The sequence below is a fragment of the Strix uralensis genome, chromosome 2 (assembly GCF_047716275.1).
Source record: "Strix uralensis isolate ZFMK-TIS-50842 chromosome 2, bStrUra1, whole genome shotgun sequence".
Lineage (NCBI taxonomy): Eukaryota > Metazoa > Chordata > Aves > Strigiformes > Strigidae > Strix > Strix uralensis.
In genome coordinates this window covers 178,394-192,074 of record NC_133973.1, presented here as the reverse complement: position 1 = coordinate 192,074, position 13,681 = coordinate 178,394, and the positions used below count along the sequence as shown (strand labels likewise).

The window sequence follows — 13,681 nt, the reverse complement described above, 5'->3', positions numbered from 1 at the left end:
CCACTGTGTTATCTAATCACCGTGACCTTTCAGGAAGATGACAAAACATCCCAATTAGTATTCATAACATATAAAAATAAGCACTTCAATGTCTGTTAGTTCTCCTTCTGTCTTTACTGGCAAATATTTTGTAATACATAACAATATTAAACTGATTAAAGTAATAAATGTAAAGTTAGTTCAGAATGAAGGTTATGTAGAGGTTTCAGTTTTGGGTTGGATTAAATCTCTCTACTTCAATGTTTTAACAAAGCAAGTAGTCTCCAGAGGGAAAGTAAATCTTTGGATGGCATTTGAGTTTTATGTACGATTTTATTTTCCTGAGAGGTAGAGGAAAGGAAATGCCAAATATTGACTGACTTTGGGGAAAGAATTAAAGACTTATGTAATAAAAACTTTATTAACAGTAATGAGGCTCATGGCCTGCTTGTAATTGAGGGGGAAAAGTTTGAGCCAGAAATTTACTGCCACTGGATTAATGTAGTGCGTAGGCATCTCATCCCCCCATCCTGGCCATAGCATGGTTATTCTTTCTTTTACTGTAAGTCAGTTTAGCTATAGTAAAATTGACATAACCTGAGTGCATTAAAACAAATTTGTTCCTGAAATATATAATTCATAATGTATCTAATATTAGATTTCTCATTTAAAAAACTCAAGAGGTGTTTAATATTGAAGTGAAAATTGTATGAACTGACACAAAAGTGTGGTTTCACTATGGTCTGTATAATAAATACCAGTATGTTTAACTGTAAGTAAGCTAAGTAGTTATGTCATCACATGAGGGAAGACATAATTTGGGGTACAGGACTGACGTATTTCAGTATGTCTTAGAGATTCATTGCCTCCAGTGAGGCAGATGCCAGTGCTTTTTCTGACGTGTTGTCAGCCTTTTACGTAAGAGTCTATGCAGAGAGATGCTTTGGAACTAATGAAAACCGAAGCTTTGTGTCTGTATCCAACTCAATGACAAGTCTTTAAGAAGTGTTTAGTTTGCTACCTTAATTACAGAACTGGTTTTGTACCCTTTTTTTTGGTGCCAATTTTCATCCAAATGCAATAATACGAATTACGGATTCAGAATTAGTCTGGCATAAAGTAGGGGTCATGTTTACTTTTCAGCACCTTACAACATTTGTAAGAATTTGAAACAATTAACTACATTATGTAAAAGATTATATGTTCATGGTTAGTGCATCTTCTGATTAGCAACAGTACCAAAATGAAATCAAAAGCCAGCTGTAGTTGCAAGTAATCAAATAATTTCTCTTTTTATAGTTACCCTAACGACCCTAAATTTAAACTACTGCTAGGAAAATTACTTTGTAGTAGAGATTAAAAGTGTGATTTTTATGTTAACATTAAAATTTAAGGCTGTAAGCCTAGCTGATTTCGAACCACTGTTTTTTGTAAATTTGCATGTCAGTGGGCTTTTGAGGAATTGGAGGTATGCATTGTGTTGAAGTTGAAATGAATTTGTTGTAGAGTTGAGCAGAAGTTATGTGCTGAGCACATCCAATAGGAATGGAAGAGGGGCATTCTGTGCATTAAAAGAATCTACCTCTTTGTTTTGTATAGATCCTGGAAAAACCCAACTTCTTTCATCCTGTTGTTGCGATATATAAATGATATTTAAATGCCTTTATCCTACTGGGGTTATAAAACCACTTGTATTTTGATGCCTTTTTGGATGCCTTTCTGTAAGCATTTAATCCAAACTGCTAGGTTTCTTGTTTGTCTGGGTTTGTTGCCTTTTTTTTTTTTCCCCGAGCAGTCCCTATTGGTGCAATTGTGCTAAGAAATAATCTCATTCAATTTCTTTGAAGGGCCATTATTACGGTTTATATTGCTCTGACTATTTCAGACCAGTTGCCAGTGCCAGAAGAGGAGAAGTCAGTGTTACTTCTGGATATTGAGTCTGTTATTACGTTTTATTGTAAATCACGCAATGTTAAGTACAGTTCTTGCCTCGGCTGGATACATCTACTCAGACCTCTGGTGCATCTTCGTTTGCCACGCAGCGATTTGTACAACTGCTTTTATGCTATCATGAATAAATTCATTCCAAGGTAAAATTCTCTTTCTTTTGCCTGTGTACTATTTTTATTGGCATTAAAAGTATTCTCTGGAAGGATGTTGGTTTTGGCTAGAGTAGCACTGTTTGTAGCAAAGTTGTCAGATTCCTTCATGTGATAATAAATTGAAACATTTTTCAATACTTGTTGGTTTGAAGTCCGGGAGATGATTGAGTTGGTTTAAGTCATAATGAGTTAGCAGACTCTATGTGCCTTTTAGAGAACAACTTTCATTTCATGTAATATTTGTTTAGGAACTATCTAATTCACCTATGTTATGTGAAAGCATTTTTTCTTCCTTTCCTAGCATTTTCGATATCTTAAAGCACTTCTTGTCACTTCAAAGTATTTCATAAGCACTAATTAGTCGCAAAAACTCTTAAGAAGTAGTTGATATTTTCCCTGTATTCTACAGCTGGGACTGAAATTTTTTTTTTAAGTTGTTATATTTTTTTTTAATAAAAAATAAATTGGAGCTTTTCATGATGTTATATAGATCCTCTCACTAAAATAATGTTTTATTTATGTTGGAGTAGCACCATGACACTCCAGAGAGGCTACAGGGTCTTCTGATTAAGACCTTGTGAAATAATATATGGATAGTCTGTAATTAAAGATCTTTGATCCTCTGGAGAGGAGATTCTGGCCCAGCTACTGGACGTGTACCCATAATATGAAAAGTGCAGGTCTGGTGTTGTGGCAGGAAACATTTATTGGTCTGTCACTTGACTCAGCTTTTGTCCATCTCTGGTTTAAGGTACTGTTGGGCTCTGCGAACTGTTTGGGAATAGTGGCATTATGGTCACAGAACTCTTGTACTTTCAGCCATAGAAAGCTTTCGGAGTGTCTACTATTTGAGTTTCTCTCTAAGAACCCAGGCAGTGTTTCAATGAGATGTAGACTGGTTTTTGGGGTTTTTTTTGTTTTCCAACAGGAGAGTGAAAGACAATTTATAGTAGACTTGCAAATCTCCACTTAGGTCAGTTTGGTCTCAATTTGAAATTTGACTGCTGGACCATCATTACTATTTTAAAGGGGTTTTTTCTTAACTTTTTGCTATTTTGTTTTTTAAAGCGTACAGTTTTTATTCACATTTTCTCATGTTCTGTAACTATCGCAAAGTATTTATTGGGAATTTATTCTAACAAAATGTTGACAACAGATGAGGGAAATATAAAGCATAATCTGTTGGACCTTATTATATCTTGGATTTTTTTGAAAGAGCATCTCTAGCAAGCCAAAGGAAGAATGGGGGGGGGGGGGGAAGTAATAGGCTATTTTAGATGAGGGTGGTTTTGCTATTTTTTCCTTGGAAGCACTGTTACTCTCAAGGCTTTTTAGTATAAAGTATTCTGTGGATACCTATCCTTCTCTTCCTACTGCCTTTCCTCTAGAATGGTGAGTTTTCTGAATTATACAAAATCAACAAACAGTTAATATGGAAGTCCCAGGTCATTAGTATTTTTTGTTTGGGCCTTAAGTAGAAGAAAACACCATCTCAGACAGTTGAGTGGAGAGTGATTTGTGTGAGAGCTTGTAAGGTAGTAAGCTGATTTAAAAGCTGCAAGTGGGTAGTGGAAGTGTGTCTCATCCCAGGGACCACGTGAGGACAGTGCATTATATCTGCTTACATTTCATCAATATTACCTCTGACAGAGGGTAGAAAATAGCTTCCATGGGGTTTTTTTGTTAAAAAACAAAACACCACCACATCTCTGCTAAAGTAAAATGTAGGTTAGTTTCCAGGGCAATTTATTTCTATTTAGCTACCTTTTTTAAATTGTTTTTGCTTTGCTTTTTGTTTTACCAGTCTTTCCAATGGCTGAGCCTGCTGCCTCAATGGGGCTTCTAGCCTAGGAAGTAATGGCTAGGTACAGGAATTCACAGTTCTTGATAAGTGGGGTTTTTGGCGTGGCTGTTCTTGGTTTTTTCTGTGAGGTTTTTATTTTAAACTGGGTGTTTATTAAGGGTTGATTCCTACAATACGTACCAAAAGTAAAAAATTACTGAGCAAAGCAGTTAAGAAAAATGTGTGAACAAGATGGTTGACTGTCAGTAGGAATGTGGAAGGATTCTTTTTAAAGTTATTTTTGGTTATATATCCACTCCTAATGTTAAACGGTGGTAAAGAATGACTGACTGACTGGAGTAATTGACCATATTAACCATTCAAACCAAGTAATTTGCAAGTCTAGTTCTTATGCTAAATTCATTAAATGAATTTTTTCTTTTCATTGTTTTTGTCCTGTTAATGGGAAGTCAGAGTTCTTGTGATAATTTCAAAAAAGAATCCCCACATATAATCTGCTGTGAATGTTTCTATTTCAGCACCATAGACATACCCTTGTTTAAGAAGGTTAGGCTGGTAATTGTGTTTGGAGATCTACGTTAAGTTTCTAATGTCTTTAAACAACTGTTTCTTCATTTTTAAATACTCCTTTATTTCCTGCTTGATGAATTGACATTTAATTGTTATTCATGTGTGAAATATCTATTAAACTTCCTTTGGCTGCCATATTAAAATTATTTATATTTTTTTTTATTCTGTTTTTAGTTAACAACATTGATACCATGCTAACCTTGTTTTGATATTTAAATCTGTTTTAAATACTTCTGTATTATATACTCTTATCAAGTATTGACAATATTTTGTTCTCTCTCCTGCTTTATTATTATAGTGGGGTTTTCAGTGTTTGTGGGGTTTTTGTTGTTTTGTTTCTTTTGTTGTTTTTTTTTAACTCTTGAGGCAAATTGACTTCATGATCAGTCCTTGTGAATTAAAAGAACAATATAGGAAATTACATAATCACAACTAATAAAGAATTGCTACTGTTAGTGTGACAACTGGAATATTACGAGGGGGTTTATGATTATTTTCACTGCTACTTTTTAGGGATTGTTTTATGAAAGGAAGACCATTTCATCTATTTAGACTGCTTCTTCAGTACCATGAGCCTGAACTCTGCTCCTTTCTTGATACTAAGAAGATGACTCCAGACTCATATGCACTCAACTGGGTAATAAAGTGAAAGTAGGGAAACATAATGAAAAATAAATTTGTTAAAATTTAAGTACATGTTGCCAGTTTATGGAAGAGTAGTACAAGAAATTGGAACTTAATATATTGAATAAATTGCATGTTTTAATATAGTGGGGGCTTTTTGGTTTTGGTTGTTTAACATAAAGTATGAAATTTTGTTAAGCTCACATTTCTGTTGTACTGGATGTTAATTGAGCCACTGATGTTAGGAACTACTTAGAATAGTAAGAATGGGAGCAACTTAACATACTCAAAAAGTAAGAAGCCATGATTTTTATAGTGGGTAGCTGTATGGTTGTAGATAAGGATAAACATCAGCCTCGTGGGTCTCTTAAATTTAATTGTTTTAAAAACCTCCATGCTAACAGATATATTTGGCTGCCTCATACAGTGCTATGCCTTTTAGAATTTAGGCAAATATATTTTACAGCTCTTCAAGAAAAGGTGAAAACTGCCTCAAGTTGGGGTGGTTACAAAGACACCTCAATCATATTTTTTTTACAAAGTTTGTGTAGCAGGACTACAACATAAAGCAGCAAAATTCTCATGTTTTGGTGCTACTTAGTATATGCAGTATAAAATCATGATACGGTGCTTGCAGAGGCAAAGTCTGTAAATTGGTAAAGAAGACTTTATGACCCATGAACTCTTCTAGGCTCTTCTTTCATACCCATTGGCTTTGTAAAAGTTTTTGTAACTCTGTGTACTTTCAGTTAAATAAGACTGAAATGTATGATTAAACTGTGAGGTCTTTATTTGTTTTGGGTTTTTTAAGATGATTTTTTTTTTTAGGCTGCTACCAATTTTAATATAAAAATGTGTCCAGAAAGAATTTCCATATTCTTAAAATCTGCCTTTTGCCAGTCATCAGCCTTCAAAAGAGGAATCAGGTCTTTTTTTACTACTGAATCTCGTTTTTTTTCATATATAATCTTCCTTAGTAAATACAGACTTTTTTGAAGTTTCTTATAAGTTTAGTGATTCATTAGGAAATAATCTTCCCTTTGAAAGGAGGTAGGGAAGTGAGCTGGCAGTCCTCAATGTCATGCTTTCTGGTGTACAATCTTAGAAAAAAAAATCTTGAGCCTCATATTATGAGATTACATTAAAACTCCTCCATACAGACTAAGTTTTTTGACAGATGAAACAAGGAGTTTTAACGTGTAGAAATACAGAAGCATCGTTCAGAGACCTGTCATTGTCTCATTCAGGGACATTTTGTCTTCATTGCGTTGGATTTAGAAGTGGATAGATCATCTTACCTTTTGTTACAAAAGTATACTAGGAAATGCTGAAATATTCCATGATAGCGTTTAAAAACAGATCTTAAGCTTTTGAAAGCTGTAGCTCTGTTGATACAGAATTTGCATGCATCGGCAAATGTAGTGAGCCCCCAGGGAAGCCAGCTGGTGTGCATTTAGGTTAGGTGTGATTGCCAATATTATCTGGCATGTATGAAAAGAAGTTCCTACCTTCTATGCGCTTTGAACTTTGCGTATCAGAGTGGGTGTATCTTTAAAAGAGAATGTGGGAACAGGCAAATGGTTTGTTAAGTGGTAATGAAAATTTTCTATTGTTTGCAAATGTTTAATTACTCAGCCATAAAGCATCATCAGGTAATGTTAAGTAAGTGGCATTGACAAACACATGTGCAACCATGTTCAATTAGCTTGGTTCTACTGTGAAAAATAAAAAGAATGTTGTTTACAGGATCCTTTCAAAGTCCTATTTGTTAAGCTAGTTGAGTAAATATATCCTCTTGTTGTCACGTTGGTATAATTGGTATTTAGCAGTGGCAATGAGCTAGGCAGTATTCCAGCCTGACTGTTGCCTCTGGTTGAATTTGCAAGGCTGACAACGTACAGCTGAGTTTGCCTTCACACTAGGAGTATTTATTCACAGAGAATCTGTAGTATTACTGCAGGTTCCATAAAAATCGTTTTTGAGGGTAGAACCATCCTTCAGTACGTGGTGCAAATGTATGTTTTAACATAACGTTGTTGATTTTATTTTCTTTTAGATATCTTGTATCTCTGTTAAAAACATTATCCTGATAAGATTGTTCCTGGTTATTGCTTTTTCTCACACTGTTTTCCAAATTTTTAGCTTGGAAGCCTCTTCTCATATTACTGTTCAGCTGAAGTCACTCAGGCAATATGGGATGGATATCTACAACAAGCAGATCCATTCTTTATTTATTTCTTAATGTTAATCATCCTTGTCAATGCAAAGTAAGTGTATAGTTAATTCTTTTAGACACTCCTTGCTGACACAGTTTTAATCCATTTCTGTTTCATTTTGGTTTTACTGATTTAATCTATGCCTGTGACTTTACTGTTTTCAGAGACGTTATCTTAGCACAAGAATCAGATAAAGAAGAAATGATAAGTAAGTACTTCTCTTATATAGCTGCTAGTGAAATGTTACTGTATAGTATAATCCCCATTGATTATTATTTTTAATTGCTAAATAACTGAATTATTTAATTATTTACCATGTAATTTTTCTCATTAACGAATCCCCCCACCCACTAATTCCTTTCTAACTATTCTTTTGCTGCATCACATTTGCCTTGTCCTTAACATTCTTTTCTTGAGTTTCCTTTTTAGCACTCTGGCACCTAGTTTTATACTTCATTTTGGAGTACTTGAAGCAATCACCATATTTCCAAGCCCAAAGCAGGAGTTTTCAAATCCTTCTTTAAATGTACTGCACTTTTAGCATTTTCCAGATGGTTATCTTTGTATGCACTTGATTTGGGCCTAATTAATTGGTTTTGGCTTCTCCTCTTCTGTTTTTGTAGAAATTACCCTAAATTTCTTGTGACCCTATTTCACCTGCCTTTGTTTTTTTTTTTACATGGCATAGTACAATATAATTAATAATCTCCTAGTAGGAGGGTGCTTCAGATTTTGTATCCTTGCCATATACTGTAGAACTACACCCTTGTACCATCCTGTACGTATAAGAGTGCTACTGATAAGTATGCTGTTTTGGAGGATTTTCTTGCTCAGCCCTCTTTAGAAAAGGCAGCTGACTTAGTATTACAACTGAAAGGTAAATCTATACAGAAGTAAGAGTGTGGTAAAAACTAATTTGCATAGAAGGTTTGGAATTCTAGCAATTAGCATGGGTTTCCTGTGGCTAAGGAGTATTTCCTGTCTCTTCCTACCTGGAGAATGAATCAACATGCACATTGAATCAATGAAATCAGTTGTGTTATGCCTTATTAAAATTAAGTTATTTTATGATGTGAAAAAATGTATGGTGCTGCTTTTCTGCATCTGAAATAATGGTGTATTTATGTTCTTTGTGTATCTCAGAATTCTTAGAAACTTCACCAGCCAATCTTGATTTAGAGGATATAGAAGATCTCTTCTCTTTGGCACAATATTACTGTAGCAAAACTCCAGCTTCTTTCAGGAAGGTAATAAGAAAGTAGTTTTGAAATTCTTTTCTTTTTGGTGACTCTGTAAGCTTCTGCTGACAGTAACTTTGAGTATTTCATTGTTATTTTTTTTTAAACAATTTCTTCATGTTGTTACTCTGGTGGTATTTACTGTTAGGATCTTCGAAAGATAAGAAGGTTAAGTGAAACATGTTAGAGAAACTTCCCTGCAGTTGTTCTCACTTCATGACCGATGACCTTCTCTTGTAAATCAGGTCCTTTTAAGAACTGATGAAGCAAAAATGCGATCCTGACACAACTGCTTCGTAGCAGAGTGCACAGCAGTCCTAGCTCTGCTTGCAACAGCAAACACGAAAAAGTCGCTTACTAGAGATAAAGCTGTCCTCACCTGCACTGTTCTTGCAGTTCTTCCTTACTCAGCATATCTGACTTCAGTGAATTAATTAAGTAAAAGTAGTTGGTAGTCGTTGCCATTGCCTTGATGTACTTTCTCTGACAGGTGTAGACCAGGATGTGAGGTTTTTTTGGGGGGAAAGAAAAAAAAAACCCACAAATCGAAAAAAAGGTATTTCATCATCTTGGGCTGGTCAGAGTGGTGAATAAACATGTTTGTAATGGAAGTTCAGGCCTTGTCATGTTTTTCAGAAAGAATTTCAGTAGATCAAAAATTTGATGACTGTGTGGAGAAGATAGGCATGTATTGTGCTTGATGTTTGTGATGTGGTGGATGTAGTTTTACTTTAAGCCTGAAGACAATGGCTTCAGTTAACTTTTTGCTTTTTTCTCTTGCTTTATTAGGACAACCACAGTCTCTTTGGCAGCAGCTTGCTGGGCCTCAAAGATGATGACACAGACTTGAGCCAGGCTCTCTGTCTAGCAGTTTCTGTGTCTGAGATTCTTCAAGCAAATCAGCAACAAGGAGTCAGTATACTGAATTACTCCTTTCCACCCCCCCCCAATTTTATAGAAAAGGAAAAGAAATCCTTACTACTTCTTGTACCACAAATATTTTTAAGTGCTAACAACACAGATGAATATTTGTTATTTCAGGATAAAGTATTCTTGTCTTGAAGTTGACTGCCTTGTAAATGATCTGCTGACTGCAGTGCATTTGTGCTGTAGCAACTAGAGCTACAGCACAGGGAAACTTAATGCAGCTGATTTGAATCTGAGGAGTGGGAGCTTAAAATAATATCTCACTTATTTGAATTGCTTTCCAAATGTAGCTACTGTAGGGGAAAAATTAAAACCCACTACTTGGTACATTTGAGAAGAATGCCGTTATGAAATATCTATCTTTTGTCAGTGAAAGGTTTAAACAAACAAAAAGATTTATTCAAGCTGGTTTTGTAGTAGTTAATTGCAGACATACTTAGATGCAAGGTCTTCACTTGCAGTATTTAACACCGATATGTGCATAGCTAGATTACAGTGTTTCTTAATGACTGCTGACTTTTTGTAGCAGTTTCCAGCCCCCAGTTTCATCATGCATACTATTTTTTTTTCCCCTCCTTGTCCAGGTGAAGTTAAGCATCTGTATATACCCCGTTGAAGCCAGTGGGGTATAAAGCTATCCTTATGTGCTGTGCTGAGTAGTAATGCACTGTTGGATTGGGGCTTCAGAGTTGTCCCTTATGATGTCTTGTTGATGGGTGCCCTCATACCCACTATATTTCTTCTCAGTAGAGGTGAAATAATTACACTGTGTGCATTGCACTTGGGTGATCCTTTCTGCTGTGCAAGATGATGTATTAATGGGAAATCACTATCAGAATACTGTTGGTCTGCTAACTGTAGGAGTTCAGATTAATCACATGAAATAAGATTTTTCCAATAGCCGCTAGCCCTTTTGGAGGGTTTCCTGTAGTATTGGATTTAGTATCAAAATATAATTGAATAATATACTTTCTCATCAATAATTACACAATTTTAAAATTTTGTAACAAGCAAAATCTTTCTTTTTCAGGAAGGAGTAAGGTTCTTCGTAGTGGATTGTCGTCCTGCAGAGCAATACAATGCTGGGCATTTATCAACAGCATTTCATTTAGACTCAGATTTGGTTCGTATGCTTTTTGTTTCTTTACTGATTTTTTTAAATCCTGAGTTAAATAGAAGGAGAGGGAAATGTCTGTCTTGAAAAAAATTATCCTTAGTTTAGTCTGTGGACTGCAGTGCCTGGCTATGTGATGGTTTCAAAAGTTAACTTCTCTAAAGGAGATTGGTGGAACCATCATTTTACTGGGAAGTTTAGTTCTTAATGACATTAGAATTTGGGATTGTAGACTTCCTGTTCTTTGGTTATAACTGGAAACCCATACAGGCTAAAGACTAGACATTGCTTGGAGGAGAAATCACTTTTTAGCATCATAATTTCCAACTAAAGGTGTAACTAGTAGCCCTTTTTTCTTCTTTTTTTTTTTTTTCTTTTTTATCCCCTTCAGCCAGTCTTACTGCAGCCTGGTTGTAAGGATTTAGTTGCTCCTTTAAAATTCCTGCAGTACAGTATGAGAGAGGAAGTACATTAATTATGTGACTGATATGTACTGTGGACTAATTACTTCATTAAAGATTTTGCTGTAGTTTCCACTTCATTATGAATTCCTAACTGAATATTCAATCATATTTTTCTTTGTCCTGTTCTCCCAAAATCACTTAGGGTTCAGCAGGTTTACAGTGTATTCTTTGCTTCTAGATTAACCCTCTACTACTTCACTTCGAGCAGTCTATGGATGCTGCATGGGACAATTTCTATGTATAAAAGCCATAAAAGGCTTTTTTACCTTTCTTCATTAAGAAGCTCAGTCCTGCATCTCTTTTCTTTACCCCTCTAATTCAAACGCTGTTTTATTCAGTATTCTTTGCACAAGTATAATTATACAGTGTTTTGGGTTTTAACCTAGATAAAAAATTATTTAGGAAAAAACTTTCCCCATGGCATGTGGGTGTTCCTCTGCTAGCCTTATTTGAACATCATAATCACTACAGTAGAAATAAACATAAATTATGAATTAGTTTAAAAATCTAGTAATAGGTGAAAAATAAGTCCATGAAAACAGTTCTTAAATTGGATGTGATTAGTTCACATGTATTTAAATTACATATTGGAATTAACTTCTGCAGTGTGTGTCAGCTGGTATGTGTTGGAGGATTTCACCAGACTGGGGGTATCTCTAGGCTGGCTTTATTAACAACTCAGAGTTGGGCCAGCACCTCAGGGAGTGGCAACAGCTCACAAAAAGCACCTTCTATATATATGATTCTTCATAACATGCAATACAATACGAAGAGTCTTTGGTGATTTTCCAGGGACTTATAGTTCTCAATTCATCATCAGTTTCACAAGTCCATCGTATTCCACAGCTTCGGCTAGTTCTTATCATTCCGTTCCAGTTCCTCTTCGGACACCACTGCTCACTGATGGAGTCTTTGGTCATCATGGTTACTTATCTTCTGAACAATCTTCATCGTAATTCACTTTTAGACTTCTGAAAAAAGACTCAAAATGTTCTATTTAACATATACTTAATCTATGTCTAGCTTTTCATTACCTAGCCTTTATAAGTGGCTTAAACTGTCAGTATTGTTCCTAGAGCAGCTGTGCATACTGCATTGAACTGTCAGTGTTGTTCCTAGAGCACCTGTGCTCTATTAATTAAACCTATAAAACAATATTTATTAATTATTCCTGCTATTAATAATATCCTGAAAGAGTTTTCTAAAGCTTGTTCCTTTTACAGTATGGTGAGGATCCTTCATGAACCATGCTGGATTAACGTCACCAGGTTCATCTCTGTTTTTAGAAGTTTAATGCCAGGAAAACATTGTAGGGAAGAATCTTTGAGACAAAAAGCCATTAATGGAACTTCTTTGCATTTAATACGCTTGTATGTGCAAAGTACACACAATTTATTTTAAGGGGAGGCATTGGGAAAAAGCACTTTGGAATCCATCTCATTTATCAAGTCCTACGTGCTAAATCTCACTACTTCCTCTCTCTCTCTAATAAAGCACCAGCATTTGACTCTAGGAAAGCCCCAGTTAAAATTCAGGTTGACTTACTGACGGCTAGCTTGTGTACTGGTTACTGCGTACTTCATCTTTTAATGCAGTGTAAAGGCTAGATAATGAGAAGTCCTCCCCCCAGAATTCAGTTACAAGTCGACTTTTCCTTAATTTAAATAAATAATTTAAATAAGTGTTTTCCCCAAAAGAGCAGGTTAAAATTTCAGCTGTATTTCGGAAGTCTTTGTTCCTCCATCTGTTTCATATAGCAGCTTATTGGTTCTGCATGCATAATAGGCCTTCAGGAGACCACAGCCTTAACTTTTTGAGAGTACTAAGAATCCCAGGTATCTCCCTGTACTCCTGATGGTAATTTTTTTCCAAATCTTGATAAGTAAATGATAAAAAGCTTAGTGGGGAGACAAGAGGAGGACCTTACTGGCACCTAGAAATTGTAGATATTTTAAAGGGTTTCAAAACTGCAAAGTTTGAATGTGTTGTGCTTCAGCATGTGCAAATATGGAAATTGGTCCCTCTGCAATATTGCCAATATAATCCAAAGTTAAAGCTGCAAAAGACTTTTTCCACAACTATTAAATGTCTGCAAAAATAAACTAACAAATAGCTGCATTTCTTTCCTGGGGACAGCAAGGTGGAGTGAGGAAGAAAAGGCCCATTGTCAGTGTTTACGTAGCCTGAGGTGTGGGTCAAGTTGTCTTTTTTGTGTGTTGTACAGTGATGATGTTGCCTTGTTTGTGCTCAACAAATTATAAACATTTTCAAAGTTTGTATCTCTTCACAAGTTGCGTTACAGTGTGCTGGTGTCAAACAGCACTCTTTGTTCATTCCACAGATGCTTCAAAACCCCTCAGAATTTGCACAGTCTGTAAAATCCCTATTAGAAGCACAAAAACAATCTATTGAGTCTGGCTCCATAGCTGGTGGGGAACATCTCTGCTTCATGGGAAGTGGCAGGGAAGAAGAAGATATGTATATGAACATGGTGCTAGCACACTTCTTACAGGTACAACTAAATTTCTGTTGATTGTACTAGCTGAAATAAAATGTTGTCTGCGAGTATCGTTGATACTAAATGGCAAAATATTTTCCCCTTAAAACCTTAACTGTTTTTTACATTACTCAAGGTTACAGTTT

The 13,681-nt window shown here is 35.5% G+C and overlaps 1 protein-coding gene across 4 annotated transcripts in view; it reads left to right on the top strand.

The window, feature by feature from the left end:
• Positions 1 to 13,681, top strand: part of TBC1D23 (TBC1 domain family member 23) — a 36,516-nt gene that overhangs the window by 9,667 nt on the left and 13,168 nt on the right. For all 4 annotated transcript variants that reach the window (XM_074851856.1, XM_074851841.1, XM_074851849.1 and 1 more), the window contains 8 exons: positions 1,865 to 2,069; positions 4,969 to 5,092; positions 7,222 to 7,346; positions 7,460 to 7,503; positions 8,439 to 8,542; positions 9,323 to 9,445; positions 10,491 to 10,583; positions 13,380 to 13,550. In XM_074851856.1, the coding sequence (XP_074707957.1) occupies positions 1,865 to 2,069; positions 4,969 to 5,092; positions 7,222 to 7,346; positions 7,460 to 7,503; positions 8,439 to 8,542; positions 9,323 to 9,445; positions 10,491 to 10,583; positions 13,380 to 13,550 (989 nt within the window). The remainder of the gene's footprint in view (positions 1 to 1,864; positions 2,070 to 4,968; positions 5,093 to 7,221; positions 7,347 to 7,459; positions 7,504 to 8,438; positions 8,543 to 9,322; positions 9,446 to 10,490; positions 10,584 to 13,379; positions 13,551 to 13,681) is intronic.